At 41.7% G+C, this 24,633-nt stretch overlaps 1 protein-coding gene across 1 annotated transcript; it reads left to right on the top strand.

Annotated features, from left to right (window-relative positions):
- Window positions 1–2,100: 2,100 nt before the first annotated feature.
- Window positions 2,101–22,697, top strand: gnmt (glycine N-methyltransferase). The gene is made up of 6 exons (XM_029766860.1): window positions 2,101–2,496; window positions 5,133–5,260; window positions 6,794–6,907; window positions 15,282–15,424; window positions 21,685–21,803; window positions 22,174–22,697. Exons 1-6 carry the CDS (start codon window positions 2,288–2,290, stop codon window positions 22,343–22,345), a joined length of 885 nt encoding a protein of 294 aa, XP_029622720.1. The 5' UTR covers window positions 2,101–2,287; the 3' UTR covers window positions 22,346–22,697.
- The last annotated feature ends 1,936 nt before the right edge of the window (window positions 22,698–24,633 follow it).

Raw genomic sequence — 24,633 nt, 5'->3', positions numbered from 1 at the left:
GGATAATAATTGTTTTGTATTTTGTCAACGTTTATCATAAGTAATTTAGTAAATTCACCGGAAGTTTTCGGTGGGTATGCTAGTTCTGAACATCACATGCTAATGTAAAAAGCTGGTTTTTGATATAAATATGAACTTGATTGAACAAAACATGAATGTATTGTATAACATAATGTCCTAGGAGTGTAATCAGATGAAGATCATCAAAGGTTAGTGCTGCATTTAGCTGTGGTTTTGGTTTATGTGACATATATGCTTGCTTGGAAAATGGCTGTGTGATTATTTGTGTCTATGTACTCTCCTAACATAATCTAATGTTTTGCTTTCGCTGTGAAGCCTTTTTGAAATCGGACAATGTGGTTAGATTAACGAGAGTCTTATCTTTAAAATGGTGTAAAATAGTTGATTGTTTGAGAAAATTGAATTGTGGTATTTTAGTTGGTTTTGTATTTCGCGCCGTGCGATGCCATTGGCTGTTGGCTAGGGGTTCCGCTAGCGGAACGTCTGTCCTCAACAGGTTGCTGCTTATCAATCATTATTTTTTAAACCAGTGGACAGCCAGTGAAGAATGCGCTCTTGCAACAGATGCATAGTCTGGATCCCAGCCTACGTAATAAAAGTTTTTATTTTTTTATTGCTCAATCTAATTCATGCTGAAAAAAAAAAATACATAGGTCAATGGAGACATGCTCAAATTTGCACACTTTTGATAGAGTTAAAGGGGCAATCTGAGGTTGCTACATCAATTTTTGGACATATATATAAGATATATATATATATATATTTGATATGTTTGGACCCCATGAACATATTAGGAAGAGTAGCTGCTGCCTTGGCAGCAGCTAATGGGTATCTCTAATAAATACAAATACAAATATTAACGTAAAGATGTAATTTAATCATATTATTATATGTAGAAGAAAGCTATGGGTTAGAAGAAGCCTACATAACCAACCCATAAAGTAAAATTGAACATCCATATATGGCCAGCTATGTAAACTTTAACATTGATTTATCCTGCAATAGATGTCATTCAATTGGTAACATACATTTGTGTCTTCTTCTAATGCCTCTTAAGGGGAATGTAATCTAAAAGTAACTGAATGTAATCAGATAATGTTACAGATACAAATTTTGGACAGGTAACTAGTAACTGTAACTTATTACATTTAGAAAGTAACCTACCCAACACCGTACCCTGGCCTGGATAGTACTGGATCTGCCTGAACCAGAGGGTGGAGGGTCTGTGATGAAGTCTACTGGCCAATCAGCATAGGAGGTGTCTACTTTCCTACACACAGTTGGGGGTGTAGAGAAAACCTGCCCCATAAACAATTTAATGTCGTGCTGTAAATTTTTGCAGACTACTAAAAAAAACTCACGTCAAATAGACAAATGGTGTAATTGAAAACGTTTTATAGTGGTTAGGCCTACATAGTTTGTGTATTGTGGACTTTGAAAAACTACTTGTTGCATCAGTTCTTGATTGCAATTGTATTGTTAATTGCTTAGCACTATAATAGGCTACAAATAAATGTTTCACTCAAATGTTTCACTTAAATTCAACATTAAACACACTTTCATTCAGCGGCCTCAACATCTGTTTTACTTTCATACAACTCATGAAATACTAGATTTAGGGCGGAGAATTTTGATCCATGTTTCATCACCTCATACGATTGAGGGAGTTCTATTAACCTGTGCCGTAGTGCACCGGGATATGGCCCGCGACATGAACAGCGGTGAGTGAGGAGCGCCTCCTCAAATCGAACAGTAATCTGAGCCTCTCAGACATGTCAACAAGGCAAAATTATGCTTCCTTCATAAAAATACATATTTTTTCCATTAAATGTATCTTCACATTTTCAAACTTGTTTTCATTAATGCAGATAACCCCTTTTTTTATCATAAGCATTACTTTTTGCATTTGAAAAGTGGCAGCCCGGTTCCAAATCGAATGCAATCAATGCTAACCCGCTCACCAGCACCAGGAGATGCCCGGACATTAATTGAACTCCTCAATGTTGACGTGAGGACTACGCCGTGTCCAATCAGAAAGAAGGCGTGAGTATACAGGAGTCTCATTGGGCTAAAGTTTCGCTTCCAGTTTATCTCTTGGCTAGTATAAATAATAATAACACGGTTAAGACTTGGAGAAAGGCTAGATATAAAAATACGGATATCCAATATATAATACGTGCCTCACTATTTTCATAAATATTCCAGTTGTCTAGAATTTTATATTTCTGCACAAAGTAGCAGTCAGTGTGATCCCTGAAGATACAGAATGTCAGTCGACAGTGTTTTTCGGACGCGTTCTCTCGGCGTTGCTTCCGTGGGGCTTCCTGATCAATATGCCGACGGAAAAGCAGCAAAGGTGTGGCAGCTGTACATCGGAGACACGCGGAGTAGAACCGAAGAATACAAAAGCTGGGTGGTGTCCCTGCTAAAACAGCACGATGTGCAAAGGATACTGGATGTTGCCTGCGGCACAGGGTAGGCATGTCACCGATACAGCTAGTATTTCTGAACTGTACAGGTATCCGTACACAACAGCGTGTGGGCCCTCGTAGGCCACTGCAAACATCCCTATAATAAGCACATAACACATCGAGCTCTAAACAAACTTTTCAGATTTACGTGTGGTTCGTATTGCTTGTAGCATCGTCTCTTTAGTGTCTAGCGTTTGGCTAGGCCTTGATTGCAGTTGCTGAAATATTCCATTAGTTACCACCTGCTTTTTATGCAATGTACGCTTCCACAAAAAAAACGTCGTGTGTATTGGCTAGATAGGACAGCCTCCAACGAATGAAAAACAATTTTATTCTGCGGAAATGTATGCATTGTTAAGAAAATCTGCTCCGCGTTGAGAACTGCAATTTTTTTTCTCCCAAATGAACCTTTCCCACATTTACTCAACACTGGATTTGTTTTGGATATGGATTAGCACAAAATACTGTGTGAATGGAACCCATATTACCGACAAATGCTCAGTTGCAAACTGCTGCTATTTGGGTCACTTCAGAAAGCAGGGTATACATGTTTTGCATACCTTGATGCCTACTAGTGCTTACTATCATAATAACCCTATCAGCAGTTTTGGGATTACACCTAGAAGGCATAAAGCATACACCTTGATTTTTTTTAAATTATAGTAAATTTGTGTATTTTCTTACACAATAAGGACCAACTTGCTACCTGTGAAGAGATGTTTGTTTTTATTATGGGTCCCTGTTCAGGGCATAGTCTACAGAATTATAGGCACGTTTAAGTTATGAAACATAACTCTTAAAAAGACTAAAAGATGTTCTCCGAAATAACACAAAAGCAACAGCAGGTTGCCGTCCACTGCAGTTACTTTACTTTTAGCAGCTCCTTTTAGCTGTACCACTTCAATGCCACATACCAAATGTTCACTCAAGCAGGGGTAAAATGTGGAGCTGTTTTCAGATTGGTTGGGCAAATGGGGCTACTCACACCCATGAAAAAAGTAAAAGTTGAGGTTGGAATAGCCTGTCCAGCACATCAAGTTGGAATAGCCCATCTAAACCTTCTGTAAGAGTGTTTACTGGGCAAAAGTGACTCAGTGCTTTGCACCAATATTGGCCTGATAGTGGTGTGTCTTGACTGTTTTTCCTCCCCACAGATAGTGTGTATCTGTTTTTGGAGGTCATATAATCTGGGAAGCTGCTAGTCATCAACATGTTTTTCCAAACATTGTAAACTTCTTACATCCAGCATTCGGTTGTTGCCATTGTTGAATAGACCATAGATTATTGGAAACAAAGGCAGCTTCCCTGTGGCTCAGTTGCTATAGCATGGTGTTTGCAACGCCAGCATGGTGTGTGCAACGCCAGGGTTGTGGGTTCGATTCCCACGGGGGCCAGTACAAAAAAAAAAATGCATGAAATGTACGCATTCACTACTGTAAGTCGCTCTGGATAAGAGCGTCTGCTAAATGACTTAAATGTAAATGCATATTGCATTGGCAAAGACGTGATCGTCAATGCAAAAGCCTACATAAGTGTCAGGGTTGTGTATATTGTATAGAAAACAGAGGAGTTGATTGTCTTTTCACGTCTCGTCAACTGCAGTAGCTCTGACCATGGGGCCGCTGAAATCCATGATTAGTAAGTAGATGAATTGGAAAAGATTTTGACTGGCTAAGTCCAGACAATGTGTTAGCCTAATCATTGTATCATTGCTACACTTGATATCCGGTTGGTTTGTACAGTAGTCACTATCTGGTGTACTCTTCTACTGAGCTAATTTGAGTTATGGCCCTAACACACGTTCTAATTCACATAGCGAACCGTGTGGCAGTTGTAGAATTATCCTAATTTCCAAGGAGAAATCCATGGTCATATGAACATACCGGCAGAGTAGTGCAGTAGACCTTTTGAGTTTGGTTGCACCCTCGCAAGTGTGCCCTGGTATCTCCCATAGTAAACATGGCTGGTGGAACTGGATTATTTAGGAGTGTCTGCTATATGCTATTTGGGACTTTTGGAATGTTCTGCCATAGCAAACCATCTAGTTGTTTTGTCATTGGAGTACTAAATCCCTCTTCTCAACCAATGATACAGTGAGTGTGACTAATTTAACTGCCAATGCTGTTTCGATTTGTGTCGCAACGGTCTACTATGGAAAAAAATTGGCACACACTCAGCTCAGACTCAGCCAGCTCAGCAAAAGCTTGACCACAGGTCCACCCCATTCACAAATGTTTCTATAGTGTGTTCGCGGTCCACTAAAATGTATGAGCATTGGCTTTAACAAACCTGTTGCAGGTGTCACTATACATTTTGGTCATCATTTGTAAGGTGTTTGTTATTCATTTTTCGTCGACTGTTTGCCTTTAACCTTAGCAACACACTGAAATGAATGACACACCCAACAAAAACAGTGATAGTTTAGCTTAGGACCATTTAGGGACTAGATGGCTGACGCTAGCTTAGTTTAGCACAAAGCTAGCCAACTTCATATAGGCCTGTGGTTTTGTTACTGCCAAATGTTGAATGTTTATCATAATGCGTTTCTACAACAATTTCCACACCTGAACTTCTCCTTGAAGCTTACATAAGCAAATAATTTGTTCAAAACCCAACATCAATGGTTTTGATTTATTGCAGCGTGGACTCCATCATGTTGGTGGAGGAGGGATTTACGATGACGAGCGTGGACGCCAGCGACAAAATGCTCAAGTACGCCCTGAAGGAAAGGTGGGAGAGAAGAAAAGAGCGTGCCTTTGACCAGTGGGGTGAGTAGTCTGATAGATTCAAATCTGGGTCTCCTCTGCGCAACAATGCTTTGTTAGTAGGGATACACATTTCGGTCAATTTTGCTGCCGCCTGACTGACTAACTAACCTTCATTTAACTGGTCAACAAACAGTAACATTTTTTCCAAACAGTAAAAGGACGTGACCAACAGAAAATACTATTAGAGATCTGTATATAATGATGAGATGCTTATGTTTCCGCCTTAACAATGGGAGTCGGCCCAAGGTGGGAAGGCAGGCGACAAGCTTAGGCCCAAAATAATATGGGTTTGTTTTGGACAGATTTTGTCGAGTGAAACTTCTCGCTTTGCCTCTTCCTTTCTGATACTAAGCATGCATACAAGGACTGGACATTTTTTCATTAAGAGCTTAATGGAAACATGCAACAATAGCAAGCCTATTGTCTTACTGTTCAAAAGGCTATAGCCTATTATTGAATATGCAAGTCCTGTAATGAAGCAGCTAATAAAACTTAATTTCCAAACATTTGCCAAAAGGCAATTTGGGGAAAACACCGTTCTTAACCTAATACGAACAGTTGTGACCAAGATTAAAATCTCAGTTAAAAACTTAGAAAGAGGGGGAATCTAAAAGCAAGAACTATAATGCATTGTCAATATGACTAGGATTGTGCCTTTGGCTTCTGGACAACGAAAGAAAGTTGCTATGTAGAACAGGAGAGAAATGCTGTTAATGGCATGAGGAAGTCTTATAAAATAATTGCATCCACATTTTTACGGGTGGATTTTCGCAAGGCAAGACATGCCTCATTATTTGAAGTAAAGTAAAACATTCAGGTTTCAAACAATTATACTACAAGATCACATTGCAAAGTGGTGGGTGACACTTTGATAGTCAACAGTAGGCAGGCTATAGCCTATACACCTGAATGGTGAATGGGAGGTGCGCTTTAATTCAGAGTTCAGAAATAAATGGCTTCTTTTTAATCGTGGTTGCAAGTTTTTAACACGTGATTGCGTTTAGAATTGTATATAGCCTCTTTATTGTTATTTTGTGTTAATTTATAATTTTAAAGCATTGCAGTTCAAGAAAGAGTTGAGTTCTTTCACGGTAAGGTCTACACCTGTTGTATTCAGTGCATGTGACATAAAGTTTGACTTGAGAATTATTTGTTGTGCAATAACTAGGCTTACAAAAGCAGGTTTCACTCCAGTAGCCTACAGACTTTTTGAGGAGCAACTCTTGCGCTGTCTGACAGGTGGTAGGCTCTGTATGCTGTGGGTGTGTGATAAGATGCATGATGACTAACGAAAATACACACGCTGCAGTTTAACTCCACACAATTATGCAAATAGCCCTATAGACCCTGATTAACGGTTAGCCGCTAACATCTCTATTTGTTAGCCCGCTGAGCTAAAGCTTAGGCAGAGCTAACACAATTCCTCAGCTTTCCTAATTGGTATTAAACTAGGAGGGAAGATGTCAAAGAAAATACTCTAGTCCTAAATATAATTTCTTAATTTTGTTCCTCTTTTTCCTTACCCTCCTCCAGTGATCGAGGAGGCCAACTGGCTGACGCTAACAGAAGATGTGCAGAAGCCAGGAAATGGGTTTGATGCAGTCATCTGCCTGGGAAACTCCTTCGCTCACTTGCCAGACTTCAAAGGTGAGTGACGGGCAGGCAGCCAGTATTGTCATTACCTAACTGATTTTGGACCCACAAGTAACGTATTTGTGCACTCTTTGAAGTTCTTGGTACTTTATTATTGTCCCTTCTGTGTTGGGCTGGAACGAAAGCCTGCACATTGTGTAGCTTTGCAGGACCGGGATGATATCTGACCTTGCAAGTAATAATTGATAGTTCCGTTATAACAGTATAAGTGCTAGTAACAGTATACAAGTAATGCACTCCCCACACATACGACATGCAGAGACAGTCATCTCATTAAAAAAAACCACCTCTTCAAGAAAGCCTATGGTCCATGATTGACTCTGTCTACCCTTCCTTCAGTGCCTTAACCGTTTCCCCCCAAACCCTTACCCTAAACCAGTTCCGTATCCTATTCCCAGACCTAACGCCTAAACCTAAACCCTTACCATAAACCGGGTTTGTATCCTGTACCCAACCCCTCCCTATTTTTATCTATCCTGTTTTGTCTTGCCCTTTGATTTTAAATTGCACTTTTGATAATGGCGCTGGAGGTGATGTCTGCCGTTTTACGGGCTCCTAACCAACTGGTATTTTTTTTATTACATTTTTTCGCACGTTTTGTAACTCATTTTGGACATAATGTTGCTGCTACCGTCCAAGGACCGAAAATAGCCCCTGGACATCAGAACAGCCATTACTCACCTCAAACTGGAGAAAGACTTTTTCTTTAATGAGTCCGACGCAAAGGATAACCTGCTTTGTCAAGACCAGGCCCAGATACCTGTCATCTGCGTGAAGAAAAGACAGAGAGAAAAGGGGAGGACGGCCGGATGCCTTCACCGGCGAGTAGGTAAACCACCGATGTCTAATATTAAAGAAGTCTCGAGGTATTGCTCGCCTGAGGTAGAATACCTCATGATTAGCTGTAGACCACACTATCTACCGAGAGTTCTCATCTATATTATTCGTAGCTGTTTACTTACCGCCACAAACAGATGCTGGCACTAAGACCTCACTCAATGAGCTGTATAAGGCCATAAGCAAACAAACATCTGTTTTACCTAATTTCTACCAGCATGTCACGTGTGCAACTAGAGGAAAAAAAACTCTAGACCGCCTTTACTCCACACAGAGACTCATTCAAAGCGCTCCCTCGCTCTCCATTTGGCAAATCTGACCATAATTATATCCTCCCGATTCCTGCTTTAGTTTTTGCTTGTAAGCACGAACTACCAGTGACTCGCTCAATACGGAAGTGGTCAGATGACGTGGATGCTACGCTACAGGACTGTTTGCTAGCACTGACTGGCTTCATCAAGAAGTGCATCGGCGACGTCATCCCCACAGTGACCGTACGTACATATCCCAACCAGAAGCCATGGATTACAGGCAACATCCGCACCGAGCTAAAGGCTAGAGCTGCCGCTTTCAAGGAGCGGGGCACTATTCTGGATCCCGCTATGCTCTCAGACCAACCATCAAACAGGCAAAGCATCAGTACAGGACTAAGATTGAATACTACTACACCAGCTCTGATGCTTGTCTGATGTGGCAGGGCTTGCAAACTATTACAGACTACAAAGACAAACCCAGTGACGCAAGCCTACCAGACAAGGTAAATGCCTTCTAATGCTCGCTTCGAGGCAAGCAACACTGAAGTATGAATGAGCGCACCAGCAGTTCCCGGACGACTGTGATCACGTTCTCTGTAGCCAATGTGAGCAAAACCTTTAAACAGGTCAACATTCACAAGGCCGCGGGGCCAGATGCATTACCAGGACTTGTTCTCAAAGCATGCGTGGACCAACTGACATTTTCAACCTCTCCCTGACTGAGTCTGTAATACCTACATGTTTCAAACAGACCAACATAGTCCCTGTGCCCAAGAAAGCGAAGGTAACCTCCCTAAATGATTACCGCCCTGTGGCACTCACGTCGGTAGCCATGAAGTGTTTTGAAAGGCCAATCGGGGCTCACAACACCATCATGAAGGAAACCCTAGACCCACTCAAATTGCACTCCTCTGCCCTTTCCACCTGGACCAGAGGAACACCTATGTGAGAATGCTATTTATTGACTACAGCTCAGTGGTCAACACCATAGTGCCCACAAAGCTCATCACTAAGTTAAGGACCCTGGGACTAAACGCCTCCCTCTGCAACTGGATCCTGGACTTCCTGACGGGTCTCCCTCAGGTGGTAAGGGTAGGCAACTGGGGTGTGTGCATAGTCCCATCCTGTACTCCCTGTTCACCCATGACTCCAACACCACCATCAAGTTTGCTGACGACAACAGTGGTAGGCCTTATCACCGACAACGATGAAACAGCCTATATGGAGGAGGTCAGAGACCTGGCAGTGTGGTGCCAGGACAACAACCTCTCCCTCAATTGGGGCAGGACAAAGAAGATCTTGGACTACAGGAAAAGGAGGGCCGTACACACCCCCATTCAAGTTCCTTGCTGTCCACATCACAAAGAATCAATCGTGGTCCAAACACATCAAGACAGTCATGAAGAGGGCACGACAACCCCTTTTCCCCCTCAGGAGACTGAAAAGATTTGACATTGGTCCCCAGATCCTCAAAAGTTTCTACAGCTGCACCATTGAGAGCATCCTGACCGGTTGCATCACCGCCTGGTATGGCAACTGCTCGGCATCTAACCGTAAGGTTAGACCTGTCTCCCCTTGACCAGCACAAAAACATCCTGTGGCGTTCTGCATTAGCATCGAATTGCCCCCGTGATATGCAACTTTTCAGGGAAGTTAGGATCAAATATACACAGGCAGTTAGGAAAGCTAAGGCTAGTTTTTTTCAAACAGAAATTTGCATCCTGTAGTACTAACTCAAAAAAGTTCTGGGACACTAAAGTCCATGGAGAATAAAACCACCTCTTCCCAGCTGCCCACTGCTCTGAGGCCAGGAAACAATGTTACCACCGATTAAATCCACTGTAATTGAGAATTTCAATAAGCATTTCTCTACGGCTGGCCATGCTTTCCACCTGGCTACCCCTACCCCGGTCAACTGCCCGGGACCCTCCACAGCAACCCGCCAAAGCCCCACCATTTATCCTTCACCCAAATCCAGATAGCTGATGTTCTGAAAGAGCTGCAAAATCTGGACCCTTACAAATCAGCCGGGCAAGACTATCTGGACCCTCTCTTTCTAAAATCCTCTGCCGAAATTGTTGCAACCCCTATTACTAGCCTGTTCAACCTCTCTTTCGTATCGTCTGAGATTCCCAAAGATTGGAAAGCTGCCGCGGTCATCCCCCTCTTCAAAGGGGGTGACACTGTAGACCCAAACTGCTACAGACCTATCCTACCCTGTCTTTCTAAGATCTTCGAAAGCCAAGTTAACAAACAAATTACCAACCATTTCGAAACCCACCGAACCTTCTCCGCTATGCAATCTGGTTTCAGAGCTGGTCATGGGTGCACCTCAGCCATGCTCAAGGTTCTAAACGTCATAACCGCCATCGATAAGATACATTACTGTGCAGCCGTATTAATCGACCTGGCCAAGGCTTTCGACTTTGTCAGTCACCACATTCTTATTGGCAGACTCAACAGCCTTGGTTTCTCAAATGATTGCCTCGCCTGGTTTACCAACTACTTCTCTGATAGAGTTCAGTGTGTCAAATCGGAGGGCCTGTTGTCCGGACCTCTAGCAGTCTCTATGGGGGTGCCACGGGGTTCAATTCTCGGGCCGACTCTTCTCTGTATACATCAATGATGTTGCTCTTGCTGTTGTTGATTCTCTGATCCACTTCTACGCAGATGACACCATTCTGTATACTTCTGGCCCCTCTTTGGACACTGTTAACCTGTTTGGGATAGGGGGCAGTATTGAGAATTTTGGAAAAAATATGTGCCCATTTTTAACTGCCTCCTACACCAACTCAGAAGCTAGAATATGCATATTATTGTTCAGGTTTGGATAGAAAACACTCTGAATTTTCTAAAACTGTTTGAATGGTGTCTGTGAGTATAACAGAACTCCTATGGCAGGCAAAAACCTGACAAGGTTTCATGCAGGAAGTACCCTGTCTGACAAGGAGTCGTGCGTCTTGCATCTGTTTATTGAAAAGTAAGGATCTTAGCTGTAACGTGACAATTCCCAGGGCTCCGATAGGCTCTCAGAACCCGGGAAATACCTGAAGGTTGACGAGGCAGCCTCAGGCTGAAACACATTATCGCCTTTGGTAAGTGGCGGCTCAGAGGACCTTTGAATGAGGCGCGTGCACGATTCGCTCCTGAGGAGAAATTTAATTCGGCTGTTTAGGCTCAATGCATATTCCCGGTTGGAATATTAGCGCTTTTCTACGAGATAAATGGCATAAAAATTGGTTTTAAACAGCGGTTGACATGCTTCGAAGTACGGTAATGGAATATTTAGAAATTTTGTCACGCCAATGTGCGAGACCGTGATGTAGCATTCTGATAGTGTCTAGAACTCACGAACAAAACGTCGCTGTTTGGATATAACGATGGATTATTTGGGACCAAACCAACATTTGTTATTGAAGTAGAAGTCCTGGCAGTGTATTCTGACGAAGAACAAGCAAGGTAAGAACATTTTTCTTAAAGGAAATGTGATTTTGGTGGAGGCTGACCTGGGTGGGTGTCTAAATAGCTAGCCCTGTGATGCCGGGCTATGTACTTAGATTATTGCAAAATGTGTTTCATCCGAAAAGCTATTTTAAAATCGGACATATCGAGTGCATAGAGGAGTAATGTATCTATAATTCTTAAAATAATTGTTATTCTTTTTGTGAAGTTTATCGTGAGTAATTTAGCAAACTGTTAGTAAATTCCCCGGAAGTTTGCGGGGGTTATGCTTTTTCTGAACGTCACATGCTAATGTAAAAAGCTGTTTTTTGATATAAATATGAACTTGATTGAACAGACATGCATGTATTGTATAACACAATGTCCTAGGTGTGTCATCTGATGAAGATCATAAAAGGTTAGTGCTGCATTTAGCTGTGGTTTGGGTTTATGTGACATGATATGCTAGCTTGAAAAATGGGTGTCTGATTATTTCTGGCTGGGCACTCTGCTGACATAATCTAATGTTTTGCTTTCGTTGTAAAGCCTTTTTGAAATCGGACAGTGGGGTTAGATTAACGAGATTCTTGTCTTTAAATAGCTGTAAAATAGTCATATGTTTGAGAAATTGAAGTAATAGTATTTCTAACGATTCAAAAATCGCGCCACTGGATTTCAGTGGCTGTTACGTAGGTGGGACGAGTTCGTCCCACATGCGCCAGAGAGGTTAACTAACCTCCAGACGAGCTTCAATGCCATACAACTCTCCTTCCGTGGCCTCCAACTGCTCTTAACCTCTCTAGGGGAGGTGGGACGAAATCGTCCCACACTATTCAACAGCCAGTGACAAATCAGAGCGCCAAATTTAAAACCACAATGTCATAGTCCTATGTTTGAGAACTTTGAATTATTTTACACCATTTTATAGATACACTTCTCCTGAATCGAACCACGTTGTCCGATTTTCCAAAAGGCTTTACAGCGAAAGCAAAACATTAGATTATGTTAGGAGACTACATAGACACAAAAACCACACAGCCATTTCCAAGCAACTAGCATGCATCACATATACCCAAAACACAGCTAAATGCAGCACTAACCTTTGATCTTCATCAGATGACACTCCTAGGACATTATGTTATACAATACATGCATGTTTTGTTCAATCAAGTTCTTATTTATATCAAAAACCAACTTTTTACATTAGCATGTGATGTTCAGAACTAGCATACCCACCGAAAACTTCCGGTGAATTTACTAAATTACCCACGATAAACGTTGACAAAATACATAATTATTTTAAGAATTATAGATACAGAACTCCTTTATGTAATCGCTATGTCCGATTTTTAAAATAGCTTTTCGGCGAAAGCACATTTTGCAATATTCTGAGTACATAGCTCGGCCATCACGGCTAGCTAATTTGACACCCACCAAGTTTGGGACAACCTAATCCAAATACCGCTGTTTTGTTCGTGCGTTCAGGTCACTATCCGAAGGGTTACACACGAGCGCATTTCGTGACAAAAAAATTCAAAATATTCCATTACCGTACTTAGAAGCATGTCAAACGCTGTTTAAAATCAAATTTTATGCTACTTTTCTCGTAAAATAGCGATAATATTCCAACCGGGCAACGTTGTATTCATTCAAAGGCTGAAAGAAAAAAATGGCGAAGTCTCGTGAATGCGCATCTCAGTCTCTGTCCCCAGGCTGACCACTTACAAACTCTGCTGCTGTACTTTGCCCAGAGACAGCAGACACCCCATTCCACTTTCTGGCGGCTTTAGAGAGCCAATGGAAGCCTTAGAAAGTGTCACGTTACAGCACAGATGCTGTAATGTCGATAGAGATGCAACAGAAGGACAACAAATTGTCAGACAGGGCACTTCCTGCATGGAATCTTCTCAGGTTTTGGCCTGCCATATGAGTTCTGTTATACTCAGACACCATTCAAACAGTTTTAGAAACTTTAGAGTGTTTTCTATCCAAATCTACTAATTACATGCATATTCTAGTTTCTGGGCAGGAGTAGTAACCAGATTAAATCGGGTACGTTTTTTATCCGTCCGTGAAAATACTGCCCCCTATACCACACCAGGTTAAACGCAAGTAAAACTAAATGCATGCTATTCAATCGATCACTGCCCGCACCTGCCCGCCCGTCCAGCATCACTACTCTGGACGGCTCTGACTTAGAATACGTGGACAACTACAAATACCTAGGTGTCTGGTTAGACTGTAAACTCTCCTTCCAGACTCACATTAAGCATCTCCAATCAAAAATTAAATCTACAATCGGCTTCCTATATTGCAACGAAGCATCCTTCACTCATGCTGCCAAACATGCCATCCTACCCATCCTCGACTTCGGTGATGTCATCTATAAAATAGCCTCAAACACTCTGCTCAACAAATTGGATTGCGACCTGTGCGCTCTCGTTGGTTTTCCCTCGCTTCATACCCGTCGCCAAACCCACTGGCTACAGGTCATCTACAAGTCTTTGCTAGGTAAAGCCCCGCCTTATCTCGGCTCACTGGTCACCATAGCAGCACCCACTGGTAGCACGCGCTCCAGCAGGTATATCTCACTGGTCACCCCCAAAGCCAATTCCTCCTTTGGTCGTGTTTCCTTCCAGTTCTCTGCTGCCAATGACTGGAACGAACTGCAAAATCTCTGAAGCTGGAGACTCGTATCTGCCTCACTAGCTTTAAGCAACAGCTGTCAGAGCAGCTCACAGATCACTGCACCTGTTTATAGCCCATCTGTAAACAGCCCATCTATCTACCTACCTCATCCCCATACTGTATTTATTTATTTCTTGCTCCTTTGCACCCCAGTATCCCTACTTGCACATTCATCTTCTGCACATCTACCATTCCAGTGTTTAATTGCTATATTGTAATTACTTCACCACCATGGCCTATTTATTGCCTTAACTCTTTTCTTGCCTCATTTGCACTCACTGTATATAGACTCTTTGTTTTCTTTTACTGTATTATTGACTCTGTTTATTCCACATGTAACTGTTTATTCCACATGTAACTGTATTGTTGTATGTGTCGAATTGCTATGCTTTATCTTGGCCAGGTTGTATGTTGCAAATGAGAACATGTTCTCAACTAGCCTACCGGGTTAAATAAAGTTGGAATAAAAAGGCGCTACAGAGGGTAGTGTGTACCGGCCCAGTATATCACTGGGGCCAAGCTTCCTGCCATCCAGGACCTGTATACTAGGTGGTGTCAGAGTAAGGCCCCAAAAAATGTTGAAGACTCCAGTCACTCAAGCCATGGACTGTTCTCTGCTACTGCACGGCAAGCGGTACCGGATCGCAAAGTCTAGGTCCAAATGGCTCCTTAACAGCTTCTACCCCCAAGTCATAAGAATGCTGAACAATTCATCAAATGGCCACCCGGACTATTTACATTGACCCCACTTTACCCCTACCTACATGTATAAGTTACCCCGACTAACCTGTACCCCCGCACATTGACTCGGTACTGGTACCCCGTGTAATATCCTGGTTATTGTTATGTTATTTTCTTGTAACTTTATATAAAAAAACTTGTTTATTTAGTAAATATTTTCTTAACTCTATTTCTTGAGCTGGTGTTGGTTAAGGGCTTGTAAGTAAGGATTTCACCTGTTCTATTCGGCGCATGTGACATTAAAATTTGATTTGATGCACTTGTTTTTTGATTTTATGTAGACCTACTTTTAATGTAAGATGTCCTTGAGTGTCTTGAAAGATAAAATGTATTATATATATTTTTTGGCAGTAGCAGTATATTTATTGTTTTGTGGTTAAGATGTATTGGTGTTTTGTCTATCCCAGGGGACCAGAGTGATCAGAAGTTAGCCCTGCAGAATATCGCCAGCATGGTGAGACCAGGGGGCATCCTAATCATCGACCACCGTAACTACGACTATATTCTGGAGACAGGCCGAGCGCCCCAAGGCAAGAACATCTACTACAAGGTACTAAATAAAAACAAACGTTTGAGGAACGTTGCATGCAGATACTACAATACGTATCAGCAGTGGTTGGCATGTCTGTCAATCCATCTGTCCATATTAGTTTGTCGCTCTGTCCTGACAAACCATTCTGTTCTTCCATCTAATCTCTCTATCAAGTTACCTACCCTTTTATTTAGTTAATTTGTTGATTTTGGGGGGGGTGGCATGTATCACCGTCAAGGGGAAAAATCTGTTTATGTGCCCTTGAGCAAAGCACTTAACCCTAATTTGCTCTAAGAGTGCTGTACTACTATGGCTGACCCTGTAAAACAACACGTTTCACTGAACCTATCCGGTGTATTATTTATATACACACACACACACACACACACACACACACACACACACACACACACACACACACACACACACACAGTACCAGTCAAGTTTGGACACACCTACTCATTCCAGGGTTTTTCTTTATTTTTTACTACTTGTGAAGACATCAAAATTATGAAATAACACACATGGAATCATGTAGTAACCAAAAAGTGTTCAACAAATAAATATATTTTAGATTTTTCAAAGTAGCCACATTGCAAAGCTGTCATCAATGCATCAAACTCTTTACATTATCTCAACCAGCTTTATGAGGTAGTCACCTGGAAATGCATTTCAAATAACAGGTGTGCCTTAAGTAAATTTGGGGTATTTTTTTTCCTTAATGCGTTTTTCATTTTTTTATTTAACCAGGTAGGCCAGTTGAGTACAAGTTCTCATTTACAACTGCGACCTGGAAAGATAAAGCAAAGCAGTGTGACACAAACATGAGTTACACATGGGATAAGCAAACATACAGTCAATAACACAATAGAAAAGTCTATATACAGTGTGTGTAAATGTAATAAGATTAGGGAGGTAAAGCAATAAATAGGCCATAGTGGTGAAATAATTACAATTTAGCACTTAAACACTGGAGTGATAGATGTGCAGAAGGTGAATGTGCAAGTAGAAATACTGGGGTGCAAAGGAGCAAAGAATATAACAATGTGGGGATGAGGTTGTTGGATGGGCTGTATACAGGTGCAATGATCAGTAATCTACTTTGACAGCTGATGCTTAAAGTTAGTGAGGGAGATACGAGTCTCCAGATTCAGTGATTTAAAAAAAAAAAAGAAAAGAGAATTTGCAATTTCTTCAAGTCTTTGGCAGCAGAGAAGTGGGAGGAAAGGCGGCCAAAGGAGAAGTTGGCTTTGGGGATGACCAGTGAAAAATACCTGCTGGAGCGCGTGCTATGGATGGGTGCCGCTATGGTGACCAGTGAGCTGAGATAAGGTGGGGCTTTAACTAGCAAAGACTTATAGATGACCTGGAGCCAGTGGGTTTGGTGACGAATATGAAGCGAGGGCCAGCCAACAAGAGCATACAGGTCGCAGTGGTGGGTAGTATTATGGGGCTTTGGTGACAACGGATGGCACTGTGATAGATTACATCCAGTTTGCTGAATAGTGTTGGAGGCTACTTTGTAAATGACATCGCCGAAGTCAAGGATCGGTAGGGAAGTCAGTTTTATGAGGGTATGTTTGGCAGCATGAGTGAAGGATGCTTTGTTGCAAAATAGGATGCCGATTCTAGATTTAATTTTGGATTGGAGATGCTTAATCTGAGTCTGGAGAGTTTAGTCTAACCAGACACCTAGGTATTTGTAGTTGTCCACATAGTCTAAGTCAGAACAATCCAGAATAGTGATGCTAGACAGGTGGGTGGGTGCGGGCAGCGATCAGTTGAAGAGCATGCATTTAGTTTCACTAGCATTTAAAAGCAGTTGAAGGACACAGGAGTGTTGTATGGCATTGAAGCTCGTCTGGAGGTTTAAGTGTCCAAAGAAGGGCCTGAAGTATACAGATTGTCTGCGTAGAGGTGGTTCAGAGAATCACCAGCAGCAGGAGTGACCGCATTGATGTATACAGAGAAGAGTCGGCCTGAGAATTGAACCCTGTGGCACCCCCATAGACTGCCAGAGGTCCAAACAGGCCCTCCGATATGACACACTGAACTCTGAGAAGTAGTTGGTGAACCAGGCGAGGCAGTCATTTGATAAACCAAGGCTGTTGAGTCTGCTGATAAGAATGCGGTGATTGACAGAGTCGAGCCTTTGCCAGGTCGATGAAGACGGCTGCAAAGTATTGTCTTATCTTTTTGAGCGTTTGAGACAATCAGCGTTTGAGACAATCCTTGTGACAAGGTATGGGGTGGTATTCAGAAGATAGCCCTATTTGTGGTATTCAGAAGATAGTCCATATTATGGCATGAACAGCTTAAATAAGCAAAGGGAAATGACCATTACTTTAAAACATGAAGGTCAGTCAATTCGGAACATTTCAAGAACTTTGAAAGTTTCTTCAAGTGCAGTTGCAAAAACCATCAAGTGCTATGATGAAACTGCCTCTCATGAGGACCGCCACAGGAAAGGAAGACCCAGAGTTACTGCTGGTGCAGGGGATACGTTGCACCTCAGCTTGCAGCCCAAATAAATGCTTCAGAGTTCACATAACAGACACATCTCAAACTCAACTGTTCAGATGAGACTGTGTGAATCAGGCCTTCATGGTCAAATTGCTGCAAAGAAACCACCACTAAAGGACACCAATAAGAAGAGACTTGCTTGGGCCAAGAAACATGAACAGTGGCCTTTTAGACCGGTGGAAATCTGTCCTTTGGTCTGATGAGTCCAAATGTTAGATTTTTTTGTTCCAACCACCGTGTCTTTGTGAGACCAGAGTAGGGGAACGGATGATCTCCGCATGCGTTTTTCCCACGTGAATCATGGAGGAGGAGGTGTGATGTCAGGGTGCTTTGCTTGTGACACTGATTAATTTAGAATTCAAGGCACACTTAACCAGCATGGCTACCACAGCATTCTGCAGCGATACGCCGTCACATCTGGTTTGCACGTTGTGGGACTATCATTTGTTTTTCAATAGGACAATGACCCAACACACCTCCAGGCTATGTAAGGGCTATTTGACCAAAGAGAGTGATGGAGTGCTGAATCATATTACCTGGCCTCCACAATCACCCAACCTCAACCCAATTGAGATGGTTTGGGATGAGTTGGACCGCAGAGTGAAGGAAAAGCAGCCATCAAGTGCTCAGCATATGTGGGAAGTCCTTCAAGATGGTTGGAAAAGCATTCCAGGTGAAGCTGGTGGAGAGGATGACCACTTTGCACACGCTTGGCATTAAGGCAAAGGGTGGTTACTTTGAAGAATCTCAAATATAAAACATGTTTTGATTTGTTTAACACTTTTCTGGTTACTACATGATTCCATGTGTTATTTCATAATTTTTATATCACTATTATTCTATAATTTAGAAAATAGTTTAAAAAAATAAAGAAAAACCATTGAATGAGTAGGTATGTTCGAACTTTTGACTGATACTGTATGTATGTATAATGACCGCATGTCAAGGGGAAACGATAATAATCACAACAGGATTCCCTTGGAATATTGCAGCTTTAGTATTCCTGTCTGTAAACTTTCACTCCCTTCAAAATAAACATATCTCTTGGAATAGTTCCCAAGGTAAAGTGCTATTGCACCACTTACGCAATCACTAGCCCACATTGCCATTCTGATTTTAACACAGTTTATGCCGAGCCTTGTTGCTCAGGAAAATGTAATACATGAGGAAATGTTACTTCGTTTTTCACAAATTATGAAGTGCAAGAAACTGAAGCTGTCTGTGTTTAAAAGGTGAAAAGTGTTTGGTCGGTGAAAGCCTATGTCGGCGGTTCTCAACCTTGGATACTAGTACCCCTGGGGGTTACCTGGCCTATCCGCAGGATGTACTTGAAGAATCATAAATGCCTCTGCATCAGTTGCACATAAAGTCAGTTAAGAACTAATTCTTATTTAACAGTGACGGCCTACCTCGGCGAAACCCTAACCCGGACAATGCTGGGCCAATTGTGCGCTGCCCTATGGGACTCCCAATCACGGCCGGTTGTGATACAGCCTACAGACAAGGCGTCTGTAGTGACGCCTCTAGCACTGAGATGCAGTGCTTTAGACCGCTTCGCCACTCGGGATCACATGAGGGGGTACTGGGGGGTTGAGTAACCTAAAGTAGGTTGAGAACCATTGGCTTATGTGGGAGTGCTATCAGTGCATTTACTGCTTGAGGAAGAAGTAATTCGGACACAGTAATTTATGGGGATGCTATTCCTGCCAAAAGTGGCCAGCAGATGAGCTTTAGGCATAAATCTCCCTAAAGCCTGCCGGATATTGTCTTCTTTGCAATGAAAACAATTTCAGAGAGAGTGCAGGAAAGTAGATGCAGATTTCATTGAACTCAATGCCCTGATAGAAGTAGACTGGGATCTACAATGATTTTATTTCTTAGGCCTGCTTAAAAATGTATGCACTTGCTTTCAAAGTTACTCACTCGTTCTTAAAGTCTGGTAAAGTGCAGCCTATGAATACGGTCAGGTAAACAATCCTTAAAACCTGTCTGGGCAAGTCCCACCCTAGTCAACAGCCAGTGGAATCGCGTCGCGTGAAATAAAAAACCTCATAAATGCTATTAACTTCAATTTCTCAAACATATGACTATTTTACACCGTTTTATAGATACACCTCTCCTGAATCGAACCACGTTGTCCGATTTCAAAAAGGCTTTACAGCAAAAGCAAAACATTAGATTATGTTAGAGTAACCAGCCAGAAATAATCACACAGCCATTTTCAAAGCAACTAGATGCATCACAAATACCCAAAACACAGCTAAATGCAGCACTAACCTTTGACAATCTTCATCAGATGACACTCCTAGGACATCATGTTACACAATACATGCATTTTTTGTTCGATAAAGTTCATATTTATATATAAAAACAGCATTTTACATCGGCGCGTGACGTTCAGAAAATCTTTTCCGTCAAATGCTTCCGGTGAATGAGCGCTACAATTTACAAAATTACTATTCGAAAACATTGTTAAAATGTAATATTGTCATTCAAAGAATTATAGATTAACTTCTCGTGAATGCTACCGCTTTGCCAGATTTAAAAATAACTTTACTGGGAAATCACACTTTGCAATAAACGACGTGGTATGCTCAGAAAAATAGGCTAGGCGATTCATGTTAGCTCCATCTTGGAACCATCAACCATCAAAAATACTATTGTAAATATTCCTTTACCTTTGATTATCTTCATCAGAAGGCACTTCCAGGAATCCCAGGTCCACAACAAATGTAGTTTTGTTCGAAAAAGTTAATTTATGTCCCAATAGTTCCTTCTTGTTAGCACGTTCCGAAGGCTACTCAAAATGTACCGTAGTGCGCGGGACTTGTCGTCACGAATGTGCAAAAAATATATATTTAAGTTCGTTCAAACATGTCAAACATTGTATAACATAACTCTTTAGGGCCTTTTTCAACCAGAGCTTCAATAATATTCAAGGCGGACGATTGCATTGTCTTACTAAACGTTTCAAAAGGGGAGGGTAGCCATGGGCGTCATTGTAGTAAATGGCCCTCCCCCTGTGACCAAGTTCCACAGCCTCTTTGGATCGGTTTGTACCATAGCAGACTCAAACCACTTTGTAAAGACTGTCGACATCTAGTGGAAGCCTTAGGAAGTGCTAAATGATTAATAAGCCCCTGTGTGTTTCAATGGCAAATGTTTGAAGTGATTTCCCCACATCAGATTTCCATTTCCTGTTAGGATTTGTCTCAGGGTTTTGACTGCCATATGAGTTCTGTTATACTCAGACACCATTCAAACAGTTTTAGAAACTTGAGGGTGTTTTCTATCCAAATCTACTAATTATATGCATATTCTAGTTACTGGGCAGGAGTAGTAACCAGATTAAATCGGGTACGTTTTTTTTATCCGACCATGCAAATACTGCCCCCTATCCCCAACAGGTTAAGCAAATTCGCCCCCATTTATGGAAAAGGTCCCAGTGTCAGCGCCCAACGTCTTGTAGATCCATAGCAACAGCATCCTTATTTTTACGTGATTAGTTAGCAGTACCACCTTGCTATCAACATTTTGTTTATGCCGCTATATTGGCCACTGAAGGGTAACAGTTGTCTTCTGTACTATTTTACACCAATATACTGTAGTCATAATAAAATGTAATGAGTTCTCTTACATGCTAGTGTTTGCATCCATGCATCGGTATTATGCTGTATGCATGTCCTTATCCATACTGTTTTGTGGCTAACCACCATTGTTTTTGTGTGTGTGTGTGCGCGCCTGTCATTTTTCAGAGTGATCTTACTCAGGACATCACCACCTCTGTGCTGTGGGTCGACAACAAGCCTCACATGATCACCCTGGACTACACCGTACAGGTGCCAGAGGGCCCACAGAGTTCCCCCGAACTCAGGTACAACTACTTATATCATTAGCTTTAAGATGTATTCATAATGCATTGTAAAACTTGTCATGAGCACATTAAGATGCGGTCAAATATATTGACAACCTTACACCTTTGCAATGGAGCGCGATGTTCTGTTTTTCTCTTTTCAAAACATGTTGAATGGCTATCTTTACCCAGTAGGCACTTGCAACTTACCACGTGAGATAAATGACCCAGTAAATGAGATTACTTGCCTCCAACCAAATTCATAATTTAGTCCAGTATTATTTTACATTGAAGTTTAAAATCTTAATTCCATTTTATATTTGTTAATTTTGTTCTTGTTGGCTAGGAGAGTGTGATCCCCGTTTTATGCCTCGTGTCTGTGTTCCCTCAGCAAATTCCGCCTGTCCTATTACCCTCACCGTATTGACAACTTCAAAGAGATCCTGACGGGAGCCTTCCACGGGAAGTGTGAGCACAGTGTCTACGGCGACTTCAAGACCTACAACCCCGGCCAGAGCCAGGCCCCCTGCTACTTCATCCACGTGGTCAAGAAGACGGCTTAGGGACCCCACAAAACTTTCCCACGATTTTGTGTATCAACCCTCATTATTTCTCCCTACACTTTCTATCATGTCTCTTCTGCTGACCCTTCTGTTCAAACCGCCTCTTCTCCCTTTCTGAACCAAAACAAACCTGAGCCCAAATGCCCATATTCATGCTGTTCGATCCCTTGGTCTTTCAGGGACTTTTAACTCTCAGGCAACATAAGAGACGAGACACTCAACAGCCATCTTGAGTGATGTGAAAGCATCTACCAACCATGCTTGGTAGTATTTTGTCAGCCGGAGATTGTCAAGCAAATAACTGCTGTTCTCACAGTAATTTACAATTTAATTAACAAACACGTTTAGCATCTCCTGGCTTCCACACATAGTCTACAAGCCACTGATGCAGACCTTTTGGAACATCTACATTTAATCACAACTCTAAATACATTTAATATAGCCTACACCATCACAATAAATCCATTATTTATTTTAGACCAGTCTAAAGAAACATGAAGAAAATGTAGTCTATTTCAGAAGAACAGAATAGCATACTCTGAGTTGTCCTTGTTAGACTCTGATCTGGCTATGCCAAATGGCTGTGGGCTACACTAGTTCATTTAGCAGATGAGTTGCTTAGAATTCTGTGGCATTATTTTATAGTATGAAGAATACATTTGAACATGGCTGAATAAAATGGAAAGGATATTTTCTCCAAACCGTTACCGAGGGAGTGCACACATGTGGCTATTCTGTGTTGAGCGGTTAACAAAGAAACAGGTCCTCCTAAATGCTTAATTTAGTTATTTATGCAGCTTTAGTTGTGATATGTTTAGATTTTAGGCTGCATGATGAGACTTTAAAAAATCATTAGTCGCATGAAATCCAAGAGTTCTGCTTTGTTTCTTGTGCAGGCTGCTCACACTTCATCAGTCTCTCATTCACAATTTGACAAGAGCTTGATAATATTCTCACCAGGCCTCGAATTTCCTAACGGCATCCCCCTTGTGTGGCTGTAATGCCCCCTAAAACAAATCCATGCCATTTGCAGCCATAGTGGCCTGAATATAATATATTATAATTCTCCTGGCAGCCATGCTCTGACGCACCTCTCACTCACATGGCTCTCTGATATCTCAATTTTATTAGCTAATGCCCGTCATGTGATCGGGTCCTTCTCACATGCATCTCAGCCCCGAAGTAGGCTACAAGTGAAGACGGACACATCAGGGACGCAGCTGCGCATGTCCCTGTTATCGAATTCTGAGGTGCATATTGAAGATGTTAAAACTGTCCACATTTTACTTTTTGTAAGCCAACAAGATGAGTAGGCCTAATGAACAGCAAAAGCACTAGCCTAAGTAGATTGACTGTCTCCTATAGTACAAAGGTTGATCTATTCTATTGGTCAACTTGTCCAAACATACACTGGGACAGTTGTGGGATGTGATAGATCACAAATGAATACAACCATTCGCATCAAAAAACCTTTAAAAGCAATGAGGCTGATGCAACAGATCCGAACATTAAGCTTAAAATCTTGTTAGGCTACTTCACATTTGTAAGTGCAGCAAATCTCACACGGCAGTAGGCTATAGGTGTTAATGTTCCAAAATGCAATCCATATGCAGGAAAACACTTCTCAAAATGTGACCGCAAATGTGATTTATGCATGTAATGCATTATATAAAGGTGCATTTTTATGGTGAAAATTATCTTCACCAAACTCACGCGCTGCCTATGTATGCTAGTTAGGCTCTACACCGGTTGTAAACCAGATTTAATGTGCTTAATTTTAAGTTATTTGCCACTAGTTATGATACAAACCTTATCAAAAGTTTTGTATCATGAAGTCATTTTAAAAAAGGATGTGCTCTTTCTTGCCTTACTGCACACATTCACAAGTGATAGGCTGTTTTCACCCATCAGGCTGTCCATTTAATCCTGTCTTTACATATACTAAATAATGTGTGAGAAACTAGTTTTGATTTAGAATGGACCATTATCATGGCAGGGTGAAAAAATACATGTCATCTATGAACTTAAAGGGCGAGTAGAGGACGCTTTTCCCATGGTTCATTTTCATGCCAGCCAGGTAGGCTATACTCCTGTTGTAAAGTGAAGCAATGTGCTTAATATTGGGGAAGTTGAGAAATAAATATATTAGGCCGAGCCTCTAGAAAGCTGATGAGATCTCCTTTTTTGGCAATTGCGTAGCCTAAAGAAATGTTGTGCAACATGAGCCCATGGGCTCTCATCAAGTGTTTGATTTAGATTTTCGAACACATTTGCATTGATGTCAGTGA

Source organism: Salmo trutta, chromosome 12, assembly GCF_901001165.1.
Source record: "Salmo trutta chromosome 12, fSalTru1.1, whole genome shotgun sequence".
Lineage (NCBI taxonomy): Eukaryota > Metazoa > Chordata > Actinopteri > Salmoniformes > Salmonidae > Salmo > Salmo trutta.
Note: the sequence above shows the minus strand (reverse complement) of the source record. Positions and strands in the feature narration are given on the sequence as shown.